Genomic DNA, 20712 nt, shown 5'->3' on the forward strand with positions numbered 1-20712 from the left:
AAAACATGAGGCACTAATCATTGCAGAAACTTTTTTAATAACACTGTAACCTTTTGCTGGCAGTCCTTTTAGAGGGAGCCATGACATTGTTCAAATGCGAATGAATTGTTATTCAGTGTTTTCACGTAAAAATTAAAATGCTGTAAGTCATATAAATAACTCTTCTGATTATAAGCACTGCCCCCAAAAGGCTGAAGCAGGTGAATCATTTTGGTAGAATAGAAAAAGCTGTGAAAGCAGGGCCTTAACTTCTCATGGTTTGCTTTGGAATTAACTACATTCAACTACCTGGTCCTGAAGAAGGAAGTCAAACTGGTAACTGATGTGGAAAAAACATCTAAAAAGAGTAAAGGGAATAACAGCAAAGGTGAAAGGGTAGGGATTTTTATTCGAGGTTTTGTTGAAAGTCTCTTGCAGAAATACGTTTTGAAATATATATTCCAAATGTGTTTAGTTTATTGTATGAAGCGGTTTTGATATTACCTTGTTATATGATCCTTCTTTCTATCAGGAGTTTCAAAATACCAAAGAATTTGAGCTGAATTCCACTCTTTGTTTCTAAGGAAGATTTCTTCCTTGGAAAGGGTCTCCTATGTATTAAATAATATAAAGTCATAGTGGGAGAGGAAAAGATCAAGATACTCTCTGGCCATTCATTCAACATCTGTTTCTATGGTCAAGTTATCAAGACAGCCAATTCTTGTGCTTAAAAACTCTGATTTTTAGAGAAAGCTAATTAAAAAGCTAATTAAAGCTCATAAGCTCTGCCGAAGCACATGTAGCTTGATGATCTTGGAGGTCTCTTCCAACCTTAATGATTCTATGATTCTATAAGCTTTGCCGAAGCACATGTAGCTACAGGAATAGACCTTTCTATCTTGTTTTTCCTTTAACCTTCGAAACCTTTAAACACCTTCTGTGAAATGTCTTACTCTGAGAGTCAGAGATGTACATCACTAGCTTACTATGTTAATCAGCAACCTCATCCAATCAAGTAATATTGCTTAGTCATCTGTATCTGCAGTGGCACTACCATGGGTACCAGAAATAGCTCTCAGAAAATTCACAGTTTGTCCTAAGCTAATGTTCCTTGCTCTTCTGGTTTGTTTAGACAGTGCCATATTAACACAGCTATGCATGACAAGTAATTTGATCTAACAAACAATTGTTTTGCAGTGCATGCTAACACACTCTACATGATTCAAGGAGTATCTTGTAAAGAACAGAGTATCTGAATCTTAAATTTCTGACTGTGCTTGTTTGATGTGGTTTTTCTTCCTCCACCACTTCAGGTTTTTTAAAATAAATACCCTAAAATTTAATCTAAAATGAAACATTGAATTATCTTTTAATTTCAAGTTGTTCAAGTAAAAGTAATTTTAAAAGATTTACACAACATTAAATTATTCCACCAAGTGTATTCACACTATACTTTTTAAAATATTTTTTTTCCTTGGTAATTTAATTTTTGTTTCTTAAAATATGACTGAAAGCACATTATTTTCAGAACCTCTGCTCTTGCTCACTTTCATTATGAAGCCTTAACATGGGGTTTCCATAACGTGTTAAACATACTTTCTACTCTAGATTAATAGGGAAGATATTTTTTAAACAATTGTTTCATCAATGTATACTCCTATTTTTAAGCATCTAGCCATACTAACTATTTAATCTGACCTTAATTATGAATTAGAATTGTTGTTTTGTAGAGGAAATGCTGGTTTTCCTCTATCATTTTTGTTTATAAATATGTTAAAAAAATTAATCTTGTGTATGCTTTATGAAGCCATAAATGTGCAACCTCATGAACAAGTCAAATATTTGTATCAAGTAAAGTACAAACGATGAAAACAATGTAAGATCATTTAAAAATGTATTCAGGCCCCCATTCTTGGGTGTTGGCTAATGGAGAGCCATATAGTATTCATAGAGTATGGACTGATGGGTGGAGAGCTATGACTGGTATTTGCAAGTATTTCTGTGAATGGGAAAGTTCTTGGCATTGTTTCAGGCATCCCATTTCCAGAAGCCTTACTGTACATTACCATTGAGAGAATGGAATTGATTTACAGGAAAAAAAAGAAAAGGCATCCATTACCTCCCCTTGTCACAAACATCCGAAAGTAAAGTCAATTTACTATTATTTTGCATGGCAGGAAAAATTGGGGTGTAGTTGTATGTAGTAAAAGACTTGATTAAAAGTAGGAAAAGCATGTGTCTTGTATATAGGAAAGATTTGTCTTAAATTAAGCAGCTTTTTCACACTGTCCTATATGACTTTTTTTCCTCATGCTGTGTAAAATAGTACACCTGACCACCAGGACCCACAAGAATGCAGCCTGGATTTTAGCCTTTTTCAGTTCACAGCTGTTGTTTGCGAAACTGTTGTGAAACTGGCCATCACAGTGATGCCTTTCGTTCACATGAATATTAAATAATTGAAATGTGTTCACTAGACCTCATTTGCAATTTGGAATTCCATGAGTCAGTTGTTAGACGAATCAAAATGTATGATTAGTATTGTAATTGGATCAATCATTGGTAGCCCAGAAATGTTTATTGAAATGAATACATTAATACTTGATTTCACTTTAGCAGAACAACCTGGTAGACTTAATTTAGCACAGTTTCCAGAAATAATCCCCTTATGCATGTATTAACATGAGTTCCAGAAGAAGAGAAGTCTTGGCCGTTATTTTGTCCCAAACGTCAATTAGAACTAACCCAATTCATCAGAGTCGTCTTATCGTGAACTATACTCACTTTTGCTGTGACTCATGTTTCACAAATACTGCATTCTGCTTTTCGTATTAACTCACAGGGCTGTAAATATCTAATATTGCTATGTTTTTCTCCTGATAAATCAGTTTGTCTGAGTAGTCTTTTGGGACAGATAATACAACAAACTAATGACCAAAACCACCTCATACCATTTGATGGGGGGTGGTTGGTCAGTGGAGGATGACTTTTATTTTTAATTTCTAAGTGAATCTCTTAATATCTAAAAGAATTCTGACAATTATCTTTTATAATCATCAGCCTGAAAATAAAGATCAGCAAATATGTGATCTAGTCTCTAAAATGTATTTGGAATAATGCTTATTTTTTAAAGAGAAGCATTGTAGCTGAAAGCTACAAGGAAATACACCTTCTGCATTTTTCTTTTAAGCTACTCTATCAGGTTAACTGTGGATGTTTCTGTAAAGTATCTAATGATTCATTTTTGTATATGAAATAAAAAGTAAACTTAATATCACTGAATCATGATGATCATTCTGATGCAAAAGATTGAACTGGCCGTAAAATGTGAAGCAAATACAAACTATAAACATTATAATTTCCCTGCCTTATTATGGAACAGGTTTGTAGATTTTCTTTGGAGTTGGAACGTGTTGTTTGTCTTTCAGTAGAAAAGTAATGACAACACTTAATGATTAGCATTAGACATCCATTTAGGAACTATTTGGATTTATTCTTTAAGAAAATATGAATAGCTGTACTTGGTCCAACACTATGTCGTTTTCTGTACCCTGTATTTATTAGTTGCCAGTAACACACTCCTAAGACAGACAGTGAGAACAGGATAAATCTAGACTCAGCTGGCTTGCATTTTCCAGTTCAGGTGCAATGGGAAATCCCATTGAACCCATCACATGTAATAATTGCCAGCAGAAATCTTCTAAGTTTGTTAAATCTGTATTTTGTAACCCATTTATACTTATGGGCTTTGCCACAGCATACTGCAGTGAGTTCAACAGCATAATTGTTCTGTGGGAGGTAAGTATCACTCTAAGTGTTAAAATTAGTATGTGATATGAATGGGGTATCTACTGTTCATTACTGCAAGAAATAAAATAATTCCTTATTAACATCATCTGTGACATTTTGTTAATGTATTATATGTTACCTCGGTTGTTCCTAACTAGGAATGTACTGTTGTCTCAATTTTCTGTGTTTACTCATTGGAATGTTTAGGCAATAAGATAAAGCGTGTGCTAAACCAGATAACATACACATACATCCCACCTACAAGCACTCAACAATATCAAGTTAAAATTGAGTATTCTGGGAGAAAGCATTGCCTAAAATTGACATACAAATACTTTGGGTTTAGTAGGCATGACCTGCTATGAAATTAGTGTCTCTTCTGTGTTGCTTTAATACTAAAGTTCACATTTGCCACTTATAACATTTAAGTCCTTTGTTCTGGGGCTTTTTCATTTTCCTTTCTTGAATCGGATTTAGGGGAACTAGTTCTGCCTAGTTTTAGCTGTCCCATTGCAATATAAGCCACGTAGTGTCAGATGACCACATTTTCTAAAATTGTTTTGTAAAATACTCAGTGCTTGTTTAGCCACACAATTGTATGAATTTAGTATTTAGGAAAGACAAGGTATGGTGTTTCAGTTTGAGGCATATTACTTTTGTGTTAGCTTGTGGTACAAAATTTTCTCTTTCAATAAGGATTTTTATATATATAAATCTTGAAGTATGCCTCTGAATATCAATGTTTTTAATAATATTGAGTAGCCTTCGAAGGATTTGAAAATAGGTTCTCACAAAAATTTTTTTTTTTTTTAGGAGAAACACTTGATATCATAACCATTTGAAGTCATCTGAAACCTATAGGAGTAGTGTTTTTGTAGCAGTTATTGTTGTCTGAGCCCATTTTATTTAAACTTCTCAATGGCAGCTATTAAAAGCACCAGCAAAATTTAGCAACTGGCTTCAGTATCTTGCTTCCTTATTAAGACAGAAATAAAAACACTAGCATTCCTTTATTTTGTGGGTTTTAATGTTTTTCATGCTATATTTATGTTTACTTTATAGTGCCAAACAGTTATGATCTATACTGTATAACAGCAAGCCAACATGAAATTGGGGTGTTGGGGTTGGGTTTTTTTTGTCACATCACATTTGGTTTATGTTATTTAGTGAAACCAAGTTAAATATGATGTTGCTGGTGATGTTTTTGTTTACTTTCTTGTTTACTGTGTTAGGAGCAACTTAATGCTTTCACAAAAAGCTTTGAGAAGGGACACTTCTTGAATATTTTATATGCTTTCCAATACTTAACTGGCAAGAAAAGCTAGTTTTGTTTTAACTTCATTTTACAATGAGTTTCATTCCAGAAAAAAATAGATTTTAAAAATAGGTCTGGGTTTTTACTAACGGCTTATATTTTCCCTACGTAAAATTGCTGCAACTGTCTTTTTATTAATGTACTTATATTACAGTATGGAATACTGTTCATTATGATGAAATTCAACAAATTATTAATGTTGGCAATACTTTTGTGTTCTTTACCTATCTAGTTCATGGTTTAAATGCTTGCATTTACAGTTAATTTAAAATTGTTTCCAGTATTTAGTCCTGGAGAAGCTTCTAAAACTTGGCACTCTCACCAAAATGTTTCTCTATCAGACTTCCTTCCTAGTAACTTTAGGACATTAGCAAAACCTCAGTGTCTTACAGTAAGCAAACTTTCTGAAACTGGAACCTTCCTGTCCTAATGTAACAACAGACAAATAGAATTCTAACCATTATTTTTCCCGAAACACACACTTTCAGATGCATATAAGCAGGAGGAGAACTTAATAAATTAATATTTAAAAATTTGTCCTGAAATGTTTAATGGATAGCTATTTCAAACATTAGATTGGAATCTGTAGATAAAGCTTATTCTTGTATTTAAGAATATAAGCTCTCAAAAAGATCTTTAAAAGGAAGTTTTGGCTTCAATTTTTGGTTGTGATGACTAGAAAATTTTTTTTTTTTTTGAAAGAAAGAAATGTTAGTCTCTTACATAGAAGAATAATATTGTACTCATGGAACCAAAATTAAAGAGTAAGCACATTAATGAAGCATAGCATTGTTGATAGTGTCACAGAGTACATACTGAAAATGGTTTGTAAGTAAGTTTCTTGCTTGTTACCAACAAAATCCTACCAAGTCTTGAGACTTGAAAAAACTGTCTTCATCAAAGTAGGCTGATATTATTTCTGGTAGAGGTAAAAATTATTTGGGGAACACACAGGCCCTGTTTTACTACTCTTTACCTTTAATAGGTCACTCATGGAGAATATTCTGAATTAGCTTAATGTTCAGATTACAATCAAGCTACTGTGTCTCAACAACCTGCTGCACTTCACCTGGTGAATGCTGACCATGAATTAGACTAAGATTAGGTATGAGAAAATAATGTTTTGCATTTAAACAACAACAAAAAAAATCCTTTACACATATATAGTGAAGTGAACTGTACGCGGGGGCACACACACACACGGATTCACAATTCAGTTATTTCATGTCAAGTAGTCCTCTTAGGCCTGAGTTTCCCGTGTTTGTGTCTCTTCAAAGCTGAAAACAGCATAATAGAATTGTAATTGTTCATATAATTGTCCAGGCATCTTTTCCCATAAGCAGTTCAGCTTAAATTAACCTGCTTTTATTGTTTATGCATTGTTGGATGAGATGTTGCATATTTGTTGAACCATAGTAGTTTAAACATTGTTCTTTCTGAAACTGAGCCCTTGAGTGAGGAATAAATGTTTGCTTTGTTTTTTCAATGGTTTCATTATTGAATTAAGTTCTGGCAACATAGAATAGATTTGTGGCCTATATATAAGCATCTAATTTACTTGCTACTTGTACACACTTTGATACTACCCGTTCCATACTCCCAGAACAGGTCTAGTCTTTAAATCTTTCCTGTCTCCTCACAGCTCTAATTTGTGTCTTCTAATTAGGCATCATCTTGCGTAGCTGGGCATGAGGAATCTGTCGTATGGTATGTCTAGTTCCCAAGCATGTACAAAAAAACTGGTGCTGAGATCATCCTTTCATCCTTTGAAGGCTTTCCTTCAATGAGGCACTTCTCTGGGCCTTTTTCCCAAGACATTTGATTTCTGAGGGTACTTGGAGAATTGGCATTCTTAGTTTCTTGCCTATGGCAAATTGGGTTGCAACTGGGCAATGAGGTCAAAATTAAACTGGGGCTGAGAAGTGGTGACCAGTCAGAGGAAAGACTACGATCATTTCAGCTTTGCTTTTTATAAGAAATCAAGCTTTGGGGGGAGAATAATGCAATACGTATTTTCAATCAATTTTCCTCCTTGTCAAAGACATTACGGAATGGCTAAAATGCTGTAAGTGTAATGCATGAGAGAGAGCTAAAGCATTGAGACTGAGGAGTTCAAACTAACTTTCTTACTCTGATGCAAAAATAGAATGGAATCGTAGAAGAAACAAATATTTATCAACACTGTTATATGAATACTGTATTTAATTTCGGAGTAACTGTCAGCAATTTAAAAGCATGAGCTCTTTTTACAGTTTCGTTGCACATAGGAATGGAGTAGGCAGTGCAGAAAGGGGAAGTATGATGCTGTGGCTACCAGCTGAAGTGGGGCCAATCCATAGGCATTTTAAAGGATAGTAGCCTTTACTTCATCTCTTAAATTTGCAATGAAAGTTAAATATAGAAGCACTTGGGGTTTTGAAAGCCCTCTCCTACTCTTGATTTGTTTAAAAAGAAAAAAAATCCTTAATTTTTTGTTATAAGCTAGTAGGTGTTGACTTGAGTGACCACCAGACTAGCCATTTGAACAGTGGTTTGTGTCTTTAAATTATTCTCCTTTACTGAAAACTTGAATAAAAGAAAGGCCTTTTCTCTCTTACTTTGGAGATTGCCTTCATTGCCACCTACTTGAAAATAAAAATAATATGACGCTTCAGAAAAATAGCATGAATCAGGATGAATGGGAATGGCCAATTACTGCTGCATTGCTTGCTTTGTTATTTTTAAGGGTAGGGGTTTTAATAAAGAGCTTTTTTCCCCAGAGTTGATGACAGGATCCAAGTAACTTATTTCTTTACCCTTTTCCAAAACACTACTTTCTCATTTGCAATGTCAATGAATTTTGTCCCTCTAAGTGATTCTATGTCCTTCCTTTTACAACAGTCTCTCTCATTCTACTGCATGGTACTTGCTAGGGAAAAAATGACTGTGATCAGGAGGCAGCTGTATATTAGCATGATAGTACCACCTTAAATTAAATTAAGAGTTGTGTCATGATAATGCGATCATTTTCAATACTCTTACTCTTCCATTCCCTGTCATCATGTGTCATATCTTACTTGTGATTACTTGTAATATCTCTGGGTTTAACTATATCAGCCTATGCATATTTATAATACTTTGAGTGCCACAGAACAATTGCTACCATCTGGACAATGCTGCAATAGAAATAATTTCAGGTATGTGATCAAATTAATATGTAAATGAAATAGTGTTTGTAATAATTTCTGCTAATAAACCTATTTCAGCAGGGAATAGGAGGAAAAAAGCAATATTTAAGTAGTAAATATAGGTAAATGTGCTAACCACTGTTGCCTATGTTGAACAGGTACAACTTTTGGTACACCATCACAAGAAATGAATAAAAATACACAACAAATAGTAGAATATGCAGTACCACCACAGAAAAGAACTAGGCGGAAGCTAATGGATTCTCCAGTCACAGCTCAAAGTCCTGCTGCATCCAAGCACTCCAGTCTCCATCATCTGGAGGATTCTCTTACCAAGGAGGTCCGCCCTATTGTGTATACACCAGAATTTTACAGAAAGCCAGTACAAAGCTGCTGTACACAGACTGTGGTAAAGAAAGCTTTACACCTTGCAGGCCTTCAGGAAGCCAATGCATGTAATATAGATATGCCAGTGAAAAAGGCGAGTATTATGGACTCTACATGTGACATAATCCCAGAGTGCGATGAAGCTGATATGGACTCAACAGTAATTCTCTATGAAGGGACAGGTGAAAAAACTGAAACGTCTACTGACTCATCCATGAAGGAGTCACAGCTGTGCAGCAATAGCATTCTGCAAAGGTATTTTCCATTTATATGGGCAAGGAATATTACCCAAACACTTTAATCCTGTTTATCTTCAGAGCTGGGTTTTTCCATTGATGTTAACTTTATTTGTAAACCCAACATTTTGAAAACCAAACCCTCAATTTTATTCAGCATCAGATTCAATTCTACCATATTTGAAATCAGTGGTATGTTAGTGATAACAGATGAAGTTGGAACCTTATCCTGTTTTACAAGATATGTACCCGAAAGAAAATACAGCACTTTTGAAATTGTTTGTGATGCCTCTTGCAAGTTACTTTCTCTAAGTCTTACTTTTCCTGTCTGTCAAATGGATACCTTAACCTCTTTGATGTTGAGAGGTGCCATTGTTAAAGCTGCCATGTATGTGTGAAGTCCTGTGAAGCTGCCTGAAGTACTAGTATCGAAATGAATTTCCAGTATTGTTTTTCAACTTAACGTATATTTATTTACAGTTAAGAACAATTTCATTTGACTTCTACCCAGAATAGGTTTTACAAAAATGTAATTCTTTGATTTCAGACTTGGTATCTCTTCATTAAAAAACAAAAATCCTACCTCAGTACTTGAGAAGCCTTCGTATATGGCAATGACTTCTGCTGCAGAGAGAAAAAGAAAGGTATTAAGGTGAGATTAAACTACCTCTTCTGATTCTATACAAACGAGTTTGTATTCATTTCTTATGTTCTCACTTCAGTTTCAGTATTACATTTCAAATCTGCAAACTTCTTATACAAATCATCTGGATCTACATATGAGATGTTCTGACTCAAATATGTTTGACAATTCAATTATCTTTTTTCCTGGCAAGTTGAGTAGAATCTTTTTTTACTCTTGGTTTAGGAACTTCTGTTGTTTTAATAGAACAAGTACAAACTAATATCGTGTCTTCCGTATCTGCTGTCTACTCAAAATAGAAAGATGACACATTATTCTGAAAAGAGAAATTCCATCATCAATTAAAAAATCTAATTTGTTTGAAATTGTTATGCCTTTGCTGGAACACATTAGAAACTACCGAAATAGAAAGTGGAGAAAATGCTTAACAATACTTATGTGGCCAGTGCCTTTGTTTTTCTGATAATTCATTTCCAGTCTCAGTTATTATGACTTCATTCTTGTGGTCTGGGAAGAACTTCCAGTTTGTCACTTCTGTTTTATGATCCTGAAAGAGGCTTGTTAGTAGGAGCAGCAGAAAAGCTGAAACTGAATAGACACTAAGTGCAATTGCACTTTTTTGTTTATTTGTTTTTGTTAATGTATTTAAGGATTAGCTATCAAGTCAGTACTGATGAAACAGCTCTCTTTTTTTTTCTTTTTCTTTTCCCAAAAGCAAAATTTGATACAACCTTTTTTTAAACCGTATTATGAGTCACCTGCTGCTACACAGTGAGTGGAGCTGCCACCTCATAGATCTTCCAAAGAATGTTTCAAGACTGTTGGAACAAGTTCTATTGGAACTGTTGGAACAAGGAAGAAACTTGAAGCACTTTTTTTGTTTATTAGCTTCTTTGAGATAGAAAAATCTTCCTTAGAAGATCACAGATTTACCAACTTCATGTTCCTGTTCTAGTTGTTTATTGTTCTAAACTGTTTTGCTCTAGGATGAGAAGAGGCACATCTTGCTTTTTCAATTTTTCAAATAGTTGATTATGAATTTAGCAAAACAAATCACCTGCACTCTGAAACTGAGCTAGTTTTCTAGATTCTATTTAGGGAGAGGTATGGGAACTTTTGGAGTCTGATTGATCTTATCTTAAGGTAAATGTTCCAAGATAGACTTTAGGAGTACTTTTTTTTGTAATAACTGTGTAATGATTTCCACACTTACACATGCTTATCTCTTCCCAAAAGACTAGCTCTTTCTGCTCTTTTATCTCATTCCTTCTGTGTCTCAAACATGTATTTCCCAGTTTCCAAGTTAGAATAACGCTACAGGAAAATCCCACAACTTTTATTCCTTTTTTGGGGATTATTTTTTCTGTCTCAGATTGTAAACTGTCTGTAAACCAAAATTCTTTATGGCTTTGTCTAGCAGTTGGTGATGAAGAGAAGGAACGAAAGCTTCTTATTTGTGAAGGAGAAAAGGAATATGCTCTGACTTGTCAGATAGGACCTCCTTTTCTTTCTCTTTTTTACTTTTTCCCCCTTTTCTCTCCCACACTTTCCCTGTTTGAAGTAGTTCACTCCAGTCATTCATCTCCTACTAACATTAGGATAAAAATATAAATTTCAGACATATTCTCTACATTAGAAATACAATTTGAAACAGTCATGTTGCTAGGACAAGGGATAAGAGACAGGTCAGTCATAATACAGAGGCTACTTTTACTAAATAGTATTACATTCTTATTGGCATAAGTTCTCTTCCAAGAAGCACTCATGAATAGATCTTAGGACTGGCACAGGGCAGGTCTTAGTCTTTACTGCTAGCTATATATTTTTCATTTAGGCAGAAAATTATTATTAAGAAAACTAGTGCAAGTTAAGGGACTATAAAGTGGGAATAATACAATATCATCAGAGGAATGGGAAAAGCATAGAAACTTGGGACATAAATAGAATTAGCTTGTTTATGAGGCTGTCTTAGAGTGGAACCAGAGAAGTTAGCGAGGCAAGCATAAAAGCTTGAGATAACAGATAGGTTCATAATTTTCACTGTAGATCTTAAGTCTGTCACATAAAAGGCTATAAAATACAGAGGTTTTGTCTTAATGAATTTGAAGTTATAACAGCTTTCTTGTAGCTTAGCTAAAAAGTATTGTCTGCTATGAACCCACCCCCTCCAACTGTGTTGGAAGCTGTAGAAAAATTATTGTAGCAATAAAAAAATGTGACTTGTTCAATAAACATAGCTTGGTCATTTCAAGGATTTCATACATGTGTTAAGAATATTTCTTCATATAACTTATGTGCAATGACCGTCAAACTGGCTTCTGCGGCTTCCAGAAAAACCTGTGGCATATTGGTCTGCATTTTAACATTAAATGGCAACATTAGTTCTTATTTTCACAACTGTAACATTCTTGTAGAGTTTTAAAAGGAAAAAGTGGAATAATATCCATATATATGCATCATAAATAAATTAGTTTATTCTTTGTATTCTGTTATGAACTACCAATACTAGATAATATCACTTAATATATTTCTACATTGCAAGGCCTAAACTACTGTAATGTAGCTTAATGACTTTACTGAAAACAAACTCTTTCCTGGCTGTTTTTCCAGTTCTACATCAAACACTGGGTTAGGCAGCCTGCAAGACCCTGTTTCTGCAAAACGCATTCGACAAGAGGTCTTGTTAAGCCATAGAGCTTTGCGAGTACCCAAAATGGCAGGTAAGTGTCAAAACTGGAATGCGTGACACTGCATTGGTAACTGTGTTTGTACAGGAGGTCTGAAATTAAGGTTGATGCTCAAGGTTTTGTCAATTTAACATCATGTGTTGCTGTGATCAGGACACTAAGCCATTGTTTTGAATAGTATATCCGTTCATTAAAAAAAAAAATTAAAGAAAAAAATCTGAATGTCTAACCAGTTGTCTAGATGGTATCTAATCAAAACTCAACATTACTACAAACTTGTTGGGAAAACCTTTTCCCAAGAGTTAAGTCTTCCACCAAAAATTGTTTGTGTACTTGTTGAGAAATTTGGTGAACTTTATTACCAATTTTATCTTTGCAGAGTGTAGTTTATCAAGAAGTAAAATCCTCTAATTATTTCCATACCTGTTTTTAACTGCTTGCTTTGTTTTATAACAATGCACTGATTTGTTTTTACAGTATGATTTTTTTTCAGAGATTTATTACTTAAACTTTGGGGCTATTTTAGGCCAACACAATAGCTGAGGAAAAACTCTTTTTAAGCAACACTTAGGAATTATTTTGCTTCTAACAGATTGCTGATGATAATACTATCAGGTGGTATTCTGTGAAAGTCTGCTACAATTACATGGCTATAATTACGTGGCTTCTCTCTGAGGTGTATAAATCTTTACTGTAACAAAATCAGTTCCAAATAATTTTTTGAGTAGATGTGCGCAAAGAGCTTTTGTTCACAACTTTCCAAAAACCTCTGCCTTTCCTAGTTCATGGCACTAAGTTGCTTGGCACCTGCAGTAGATTTCAATGCACTAAATCCTTACAATTTTCCTTTTATCTCTACCCACTTGTCTCCTTTTCCTCTCTATCTTCAGAAATAAACTTAACAATCTTTCTTAGTGCAACTTCTTGGGAAGTTTAGAGGAGATCAAAGATTGTTTAGAGTTTTAGTCTGCTGTTCTTATGAAATAGTCCAATCGTGTAGCTCTTCCCAGTGGCATAGGCAGTACACCAGTTTTACAGCACGTATGTGTTTTTATGTAAGAACTGATGTGAGGGATCAAGTACATGTGAATATGTATTATTCTCCATTCATGAGAAACGTTGAGGTGCTATTACAATAAACTCTCTGAGAAGTGTAAATCTGAGGCTAAACATTGTCTAACCAATAGTTACTTACTTGGCAAAGTGCATACGCAGTTACACCAGTATCAATTTCTACTGCTAAGGACTGGGTTATGAAGTCACCAAAATCAATCACTACTCTGGTATTATTAAGAAACTGTGTAATGAAGCACCACATTCTGAAATAGAGAATAGATTTTTCATTCTTCAAAGTTTAACTGAATGTAAAATAAATTTTATTTTCAAAATCATGCATTACACAGGAGAAGAATGAAATATGACCAAATCCCTAAGAGGAAGAGCTGCTTTTGGATTAAATAGACAAAACTTTCTCTAATGACATGGTGTTCATTTTTCAATATTGTTCTATAATAATAAGGATTAATAAAATTTTCACATATTTCTACATTTTTATATAGACCACTGTGCCTTTTTAATAGCATCTCATGTCAATTGAGGGTCTAATCATTGGACTTTCTAGGCAATTAGCACAGTGGATTACTGAGCTGAGAGTGATTACATTTTTGCATATCAAAATTAGGCTTTCAATAAGGACAAGAAATATGTGTAAAAATTCTTAGACATGCTCTGAAAAGGAGATCCAGGTAGGCCAAATTCTACTTATGTTTATGGAATGAATGCCTCCTATTTGTAATAACATCTCTTTCTTCACTAGGAATTAAAACGAGGAGCTGGAAGCAAGAACAGGATGTGCCAAGAAACCTAGTTAGAAGCCTTTCGGAAGGAAATGTAGCATTGGGTGTTAAATCAAGGACATCAAAAAATCTGTTACTTCATGTTTGTAAGAAAAAAAGTAGGATTTAGTTCTGAGATCATCCATATTTCAGGCAGGATTGATGGATAGCAAATGAGAACAAGGTGACTTCTGTTTTCCTCTTGGGAATTATTTTGTTTAAAAGATGTCTCTCTCAGTAATGCACTATTTCAGAAAGAACCACTTTTTGGAAATACGATGATTTTGTTAAATTCTAAAATAAGTTTGGGGTTTTTTTTGTCTCCTGTTAAAGCTTACAGATGTCTCTTGTATATTAACAAATGAATAAGAAATTTAATTTGGACTTGGGAATGGAGAAGTGCACAGTATACCTTTTGTCATAATCTTTGTGAGCGTTTCCCTGCGTTTATCACTAACAGATAATACTTGAGACAATGCAAGTATTTAAGGGGATCAATGGTGCTCTAATTTTTAGATGCTACTTTAAATTGCTTACCTACAGTCAGTCTTAATTTTCTAATGACAATTTTGTGATACAAAAGTTAGAAAAATTGTTTTGACCTGCTAAATTATTTTCACTGAAACTTCCTAATGTTAAAATTGTTTTTCATTTGGAAGCAAGTCAGACAGATGTTAATATTAAAATGCGTTCATGCTTAGCAGTAGGATGCCAGTTTATTCTTAGGTATGTTATCATGGATAGATACTACCAATGTAGTACCAGGAGACAGAAAAATATTTATGAAAAGTGTTTTTAATGAAGTATTATATCTGAATTTTTTTTAGCCTTTCTCTTTTTAGTCTGCTCCTTGGTTGTAAATGTTCTTTTTCAATTTTTAATTCAGTTGTAAATAGCATAATTATGTTAATTACTTTGAATAAATTTTTAGTTTTAATAAGAGCAATATAATGTGAATTGAACTTCTAGAAAAAAACTTGCTCTTTTGCCTCTTCCTTCCATTATGAAAAATGTCTGAATTAATTTTGACAAGTATTGTTATAAGTGCATGTAGTTCATATTTTATCTTCTGATAAATGATTAATATTCAGAGACAAAGTAGTTATATATAGTTGTATTGTAGCCTTGACAGCCTGCCCATCCTTAGGAACATCGTTCTAGTGTGTTTGGTCTGTGCAAATGTAAGTGTATGCATGAATTTCCCCAAACTAAGGAGAACTAGAGGAAGGCCAGTAACTAATTCCAGTCAAATGACTGAAGCAAGGAGCTTGCAACCTAGTCAGTTAAGTAACATGAAGTATGCCGCAGAAGAAAGTTCTGGCTTTCAGCAATAGTAATGGGCTCAAAAGAGCTTTACAGGTTGTTATTATTGTTATTCTATCACAAATTTTCCTGTGATAGCAGAGAACTGGACTCCATGATCTAATAGCTTTTATCAAATTTGTTCCTCAAATTGTTTCAGTATTCCAAATTTCTACAGTGTTATAGATTTATTTTTTTTCTTTATGGTCTTTGATATTTAGACAAACTAATATAAACCTTCCCAGTTATATCTCCCCCCAGCTATCAAACATTGACGTATTTATTCTTGACACACTGGAGGGGCACTTTTCAGAAGGCTTCTGAAGAAGGAAATGGTAACTGCCTGTATAGGCTTTCAGGACTGCTTGTGGGAGGAGCAGACAACATTGCAGAGGCTGACTTCATCAGGGAAGTTAAAAGAGGAAGGAATGATTCCTTAAGAAATAGGCATTGCTAGTTAAAAATAATGAGAAAATTTGAATCCTCCTATTTGCATTCTAAAGGGAGTATAGGTGATATAGTTGTGGTGAGCATGGGTTCATGCTGATAGCATAATGAGGACTGAGAAAATACTGGCTGTGGGAAAGGCTTTTATGAACAAAGTTCCAAACATCAGAAAAGCCTAAAAACTAGAATTTGGGACTTGACCACATCTCAGCCAGGTGGTACAAGTAATTTCAGGTCAGGGATAATTTTAATATTTCTTTATTATGATGAGAAACAAGATTTTGGAATTAATTTTAACTTCTTATGATTTTGGCACCTGGTACAGCTAAAATTGTAGAGACTATACATTTTTGATTTATGGGTTTTCTTTCAAATTCTCAGTGTTTAATATAAAATGTGCACACGGAGCTTCTTTTGTTGATACTGCTTCACATCTGCAAGAGGCATGTTGGGCTTTGCTTATAAATGTAGTTGTAATGTGCATTGTTCTTGTGGCACGTAAGACTTACACATAAATGTTCCTAGCAATTTTGAAAGGTTTTTAGACGAGCTGGTTCATGCAACATTTTGATACTCAGTCAAAACATAGAACTGATGAGATCTCTTCTTTTCTTAATGTGTTTTGCATAGCCCTGAGTGGAGATGAGATGTGACTCCCATTCCTATCTGCTAACCAGATATGTTGTTTACAAGTTTGTTAGTTAGGTATGTATTTACCATTTATAATAAACATAAATGAAACGTTTCCAGAAATTATAACAGATTGAAGCAGGATCTTCATATTTCAGGTTGCTGTTGATTAATATTCTGCCCTATTAATCGTACTTTTATGTTGTTACATACTATGAACACATCTAGACTTCATAAGCTTCAGAGCACATTCCACACAGAGTGCTGGTACAGAACTTTACAGTGCCTAATAAGTTTTTTGTCAGATTGCCAGCTTCTTAGGTAGAAAGCAAAGAGTATTTGGGAAGCAGAGGAGGTATGATATAGCTCATTTCATTTTCTTGCCAATTTACATTGCCTGTTACCTGTTGGCCTGCCTTTACAAACCAATTTAAGTAATAGCATTTATCTGAAGTATACATTTAATTGATTTCACTCTGTTGTACCATGCAGTGTTAAATCATGCCAGATGGGATGTAACGGAATATTACACAACATAACATGACTCAAGCTGAATCAAGAATTCAAATGATTTGGGTCAACTTAATCTTGTTTAGTGTTAAAAAAAAAAAAAAGGCAGTAGTTTTAAAATAAATTCACTTGAAGAAAATGTTGTGCTCCTTAACTATTCTAGAGTCTGACGTCTTGGTTGCCTAATACTTCGTAGGTACCGAGTGAATCATACTTGCTGTGTGATATGCATGACAACTTTTGTATGTTTGGACATATGCATGGCAATAGGAGTACTGATCTTGGCTCATCTTGCTTTCTTATTTAAAACAGATACCTAGTTTATTTAAAACAAATATTAACCTGAGTCAAAAATTTAGGTCTAATATTCATGGCTCTGTCTAATTAATAGAACATTCATGAGTTCAGTGCTGCTTATCAGCATTGTGGAAAGCAGCCCCTTATACACAAATGTCTTATTTTAGTGTTTCGAAAAGTTCATATGCTAAATTATTGAAGTAGAAAACTCTCAGAAAATCTGTAGATAGATAAATTGCAACCATGTGGTATATAGTATATTTTGGAGAAGGGTGAGAAGAAAAATATTTTGTAACATTAATTCTATGTAAAATTTTCTTTCTCTTTAGAATATTTCTGAGTATATTTTGCAATACAAATCTCGAGCCTCTTTTTGTAATAAGAGGAGGTACATATGTCGTTGCCATAATACCCTCTGTGTATGTGTAATTGGATGTGACTAGTATTGGCTTTAATATGGTAGACTTCATGTCACTCTTATAAATACCCATAGCTCAAAGGGGAGTATCAGAACACTCTGCCTGTAAAATATTCAGTATTGAAATTATCATTGCTATTTCCATCAAACTAAAGCAGTCATGAAACCCTCAATGCCTAAAAATATTGGTGTACACCCAGAGGTATGTTGTCCAGGCTTTCTTAGCCAAAAAAAGTTTCCTTTTCCTATGGTCTGCATCAGGAATATGTCATACTCCAATATGTCTTATTTTTTCTTCTGAAAGTGATTTGCAATCAACAAGGACCCCTATGTTTTATATCTAGCTGCTGTGTTTATTTATAACCCCTGTTAGTACAAGCTGGGAGCCCTAGTAACCTCTTCCTGGTCCCTGGCCAGGCTTTCAGGACAGCTTACTATTATCAGCTTTACAAAAAAGCTCATTGCAGACTGTTTTACCAAGAGGTCGACATTTGCCATGACCAAATGGACAAAGATTTTTCTGAAAAGCAATTTGTTGCAAGTGTGAAAAGGATGTTAAAGATCTTGTCCCACTGGGAAATTCTTAGGAAAACATACGAAGGCTGTAGGATATAGTTTCTACTGTGACTCATTTACTTGCTTATTGTCATTGCAGGAAAGCGAATTTACAGGAGCTACCTGAAGCATAGGCTTGGGAGGCTATGAATGTTTGTTACTGGGGATGGAGCTGGGTACAGAAGAAAGAAATATACAGAAGAATGAGAACAATATTGTTGTCAGTGAGGCTATAAAGACTGAGCCATTTATAATGGACTCATTACATCTTCATACCCATTTTGCAAAACATGGTTTTAATGACTAATTCCACACAAGTAGCAAATATTTCAGTCATTCGTTTTGAGTAACTACCTTTAATCATGCGTATGGGCCTGCGCTGCTATGCTTCAGCATATTTGTGCCAAGTGCCTAGGCATGTTGAAAGCCAATCATGTCCATTGATTTTTGTAGAATTGTAACAAGCTTTGTTACCTTGCTAGTAAACAAAGGCTTATGCAAACTTATATCCAGAGACACCTGTAGATTTCTACAGGTTATATGGAATATTAAAATTACACACTAAAAAAAAAAAAATCTGCTGTCTTGTCAAACTGGCAAAGCACAAGAACTCGATTGGGTTATTAGGAAAAGTCATTGGTGGTGGTGGGAGAAGTTTCCATAGCAGCCTGAAGGTGATGAGGCATCTGCTTATTGGAACAAATATTTCGGGATATCCTCTGCTGAGGAAGCGGAGTCTCTTGCACCTGCAAATTTCGGTACTCTAGCTGCAGAAGATAGCAGGTATTGTTTGGAAGCCTGACAACATAATGCGAAAATAAAGATTTAAGTTAGCAAAGCGGTCCACCTCGAAAATAATTTGGACTCCTAAGTAGTTGTATTTCACTTTCCTTGGCTTTTTAAAAATGTGTGTCTGTAAATAGGCATGAGGAAATTAGTTTTAATAACTAGAGAAAGTAAATGTTCTTAGAAAATTCATCCACTAGAAGTGTAAAATATGTAGTCTTCCTTGCAGGAAATTCCAAGAGCTGCCTTTAATAGGGTAGATGTGTAATGGTCAATGGCCCGTTTTATTTCTCTGCTATGTAGTGCTCTTGGGCAAATTATTCCTGATTCCCCCATTGCTTTAAGTTTAATTGTGCTATACATATTAGGTCTTAAGGTTTTATGTAGCATGACTATTGTACATCTAAGTTCTACAAGGGAGTGATTGAATCTAACACTTATTAGAAGCTACAGTAGAGTAAATCAAGCTTTAAAAGTGTTTAAATCAATTTTCTTTTTGTGGTTTGAATTTTAGCCAACCATCATTGCTGGCATTGTTTTTAACTGAATACCTGTAATTATATTTCACAAAGTTTTACAGTAAGATGATGAAAACACTGTTTTCACAGTTTTCATTGAAGCAGTTGGTTCATTTACTTAAAGATGTCTTCAAAAAGAAAAGACATCCAGATAAACTAACTTTGGATATTATAGCGATTCTGTATGGTCAGCTGTCCTGGCTGTGTCCCCTCCCAGCTTCTTGTGCACCTCCAGCCTTCTCAGCTGGTAGAGCATGAGAAACTGAAAAGTCCTTGACTAGTGTAAACACTACCTAGCAACAACTAAAACATCGGTGAGTTATCAACATTGTTCTCACCCTAAATCCAAAATACAGCACTGTACCAGCTACTAGAAAAGAAATTAACTCTACCCCTGCCGAAACCAGGACAACCTCGAAAATAATTTGGACTCCTAAGTAGTTGTATTTCACTTTCCTTGGCTTTTTAAAAATGTGTGTCTGTAAATAGGCATGAGGAAATTAGTTTTAATAACTAGAGAAAGTAAATGTTCTTAGAAAATTCATCCACTAGAAGTGTAAAATATGTAGTCTTCCTTGCAGGAAATTCCAAGAGCTGCCTTTAATAGGGTAGATGTGTAATGGTCAATGGCCCGTTTTATTTCTCTGCTATGTAGTGCTCTTGGGCAAATTATTCCTGATTCCCCCATTGCTTTAAGTTTAATTGTGCTATACATATTAGGTCTTAAGGTTTTATGTAGCATGACTATTGTACATCTAAGTTCTACAAGGGAGTGATTGAATCTAACACTTATTAGAAGCTACAGTAGAGTAAATCAAGCTTTAAAAGTGTTTAAATCAATTTTCTTTTTGTGGTTTGAATTTTAGCCAACCATCATTGCTGGCATTGTTTTTAACTGAATACCTGTAATTATATTTCACAAAGTTTTACAGTAAGATGATGAAAACACTGTTTTCACAGTTTTCATTGAAGCAGTTGGTTCATTTACTTAAAGATGTCTTCAAAAAGAAAAGACATCCAGATAAACTAACTTTGGATATTATAGCGATTCTGTATTCTGAAGGAGATTGGAAAACCAGAGAATAACTTAACCATATGATTAACATGAAACATATTTGCATCGAAATTCAATAGCTAAATTCCTATTGTTCATCCCAACCTGCATCAGGACAATGACATAAGAGAAAACAGACTGTAAAGAGCAGAAAACA

The 20712-nt window shown here is 34.4% G+C and overlaps 1 protein-coding gene across 1 annotated transcript in view; it reads left to right on the forward strand.

Annotated features, from left to right (window-relative positions):
* Positions 1 to 14168, forward strand: part of KIF18A (kinesin family member 18A) — a 44532-nt gene extending 30364 nt beyond the window's left edge. The window contains exons 13-16 of the mRNA XM_009334516.1: positions 8409 to 8892; positions 9421 to 9525; positions 12127 to 12236; positions 14020 to 14168. Of these exons, the coding sequence (XP_009332791.1) occupies positions 8409 to 8892; positions 9421 to 9525; positions 12127 to 12236; positions 14020 to 14168 (848 nt within the window). The remainder of the gene's footprint in view (positions 1 to 8408; positions 8893 to 9420; positions 9526 to 12126; positions 12237 to 14019) is intronic.
* The last annotated feature ends 6544 nt before the right edge of the window (positions 14169 to 20712 follow it).

This window comes from Pygoscelis adeliae, unplaced genomic scaffold, assembly GCF_000699105.1.
Source record: "Pygoscelis adeliae isolate BGI_AS28 unplaced genomic scaffold, ASM69910v1 Scaffold171, whole genome shotgun sequence".
NCBI lineage: Eukaryota > Metazoa > Chordata > Aves > Sphenisciformes > Spheniscidae > Pygoscelis > Pygoscelis adeliae.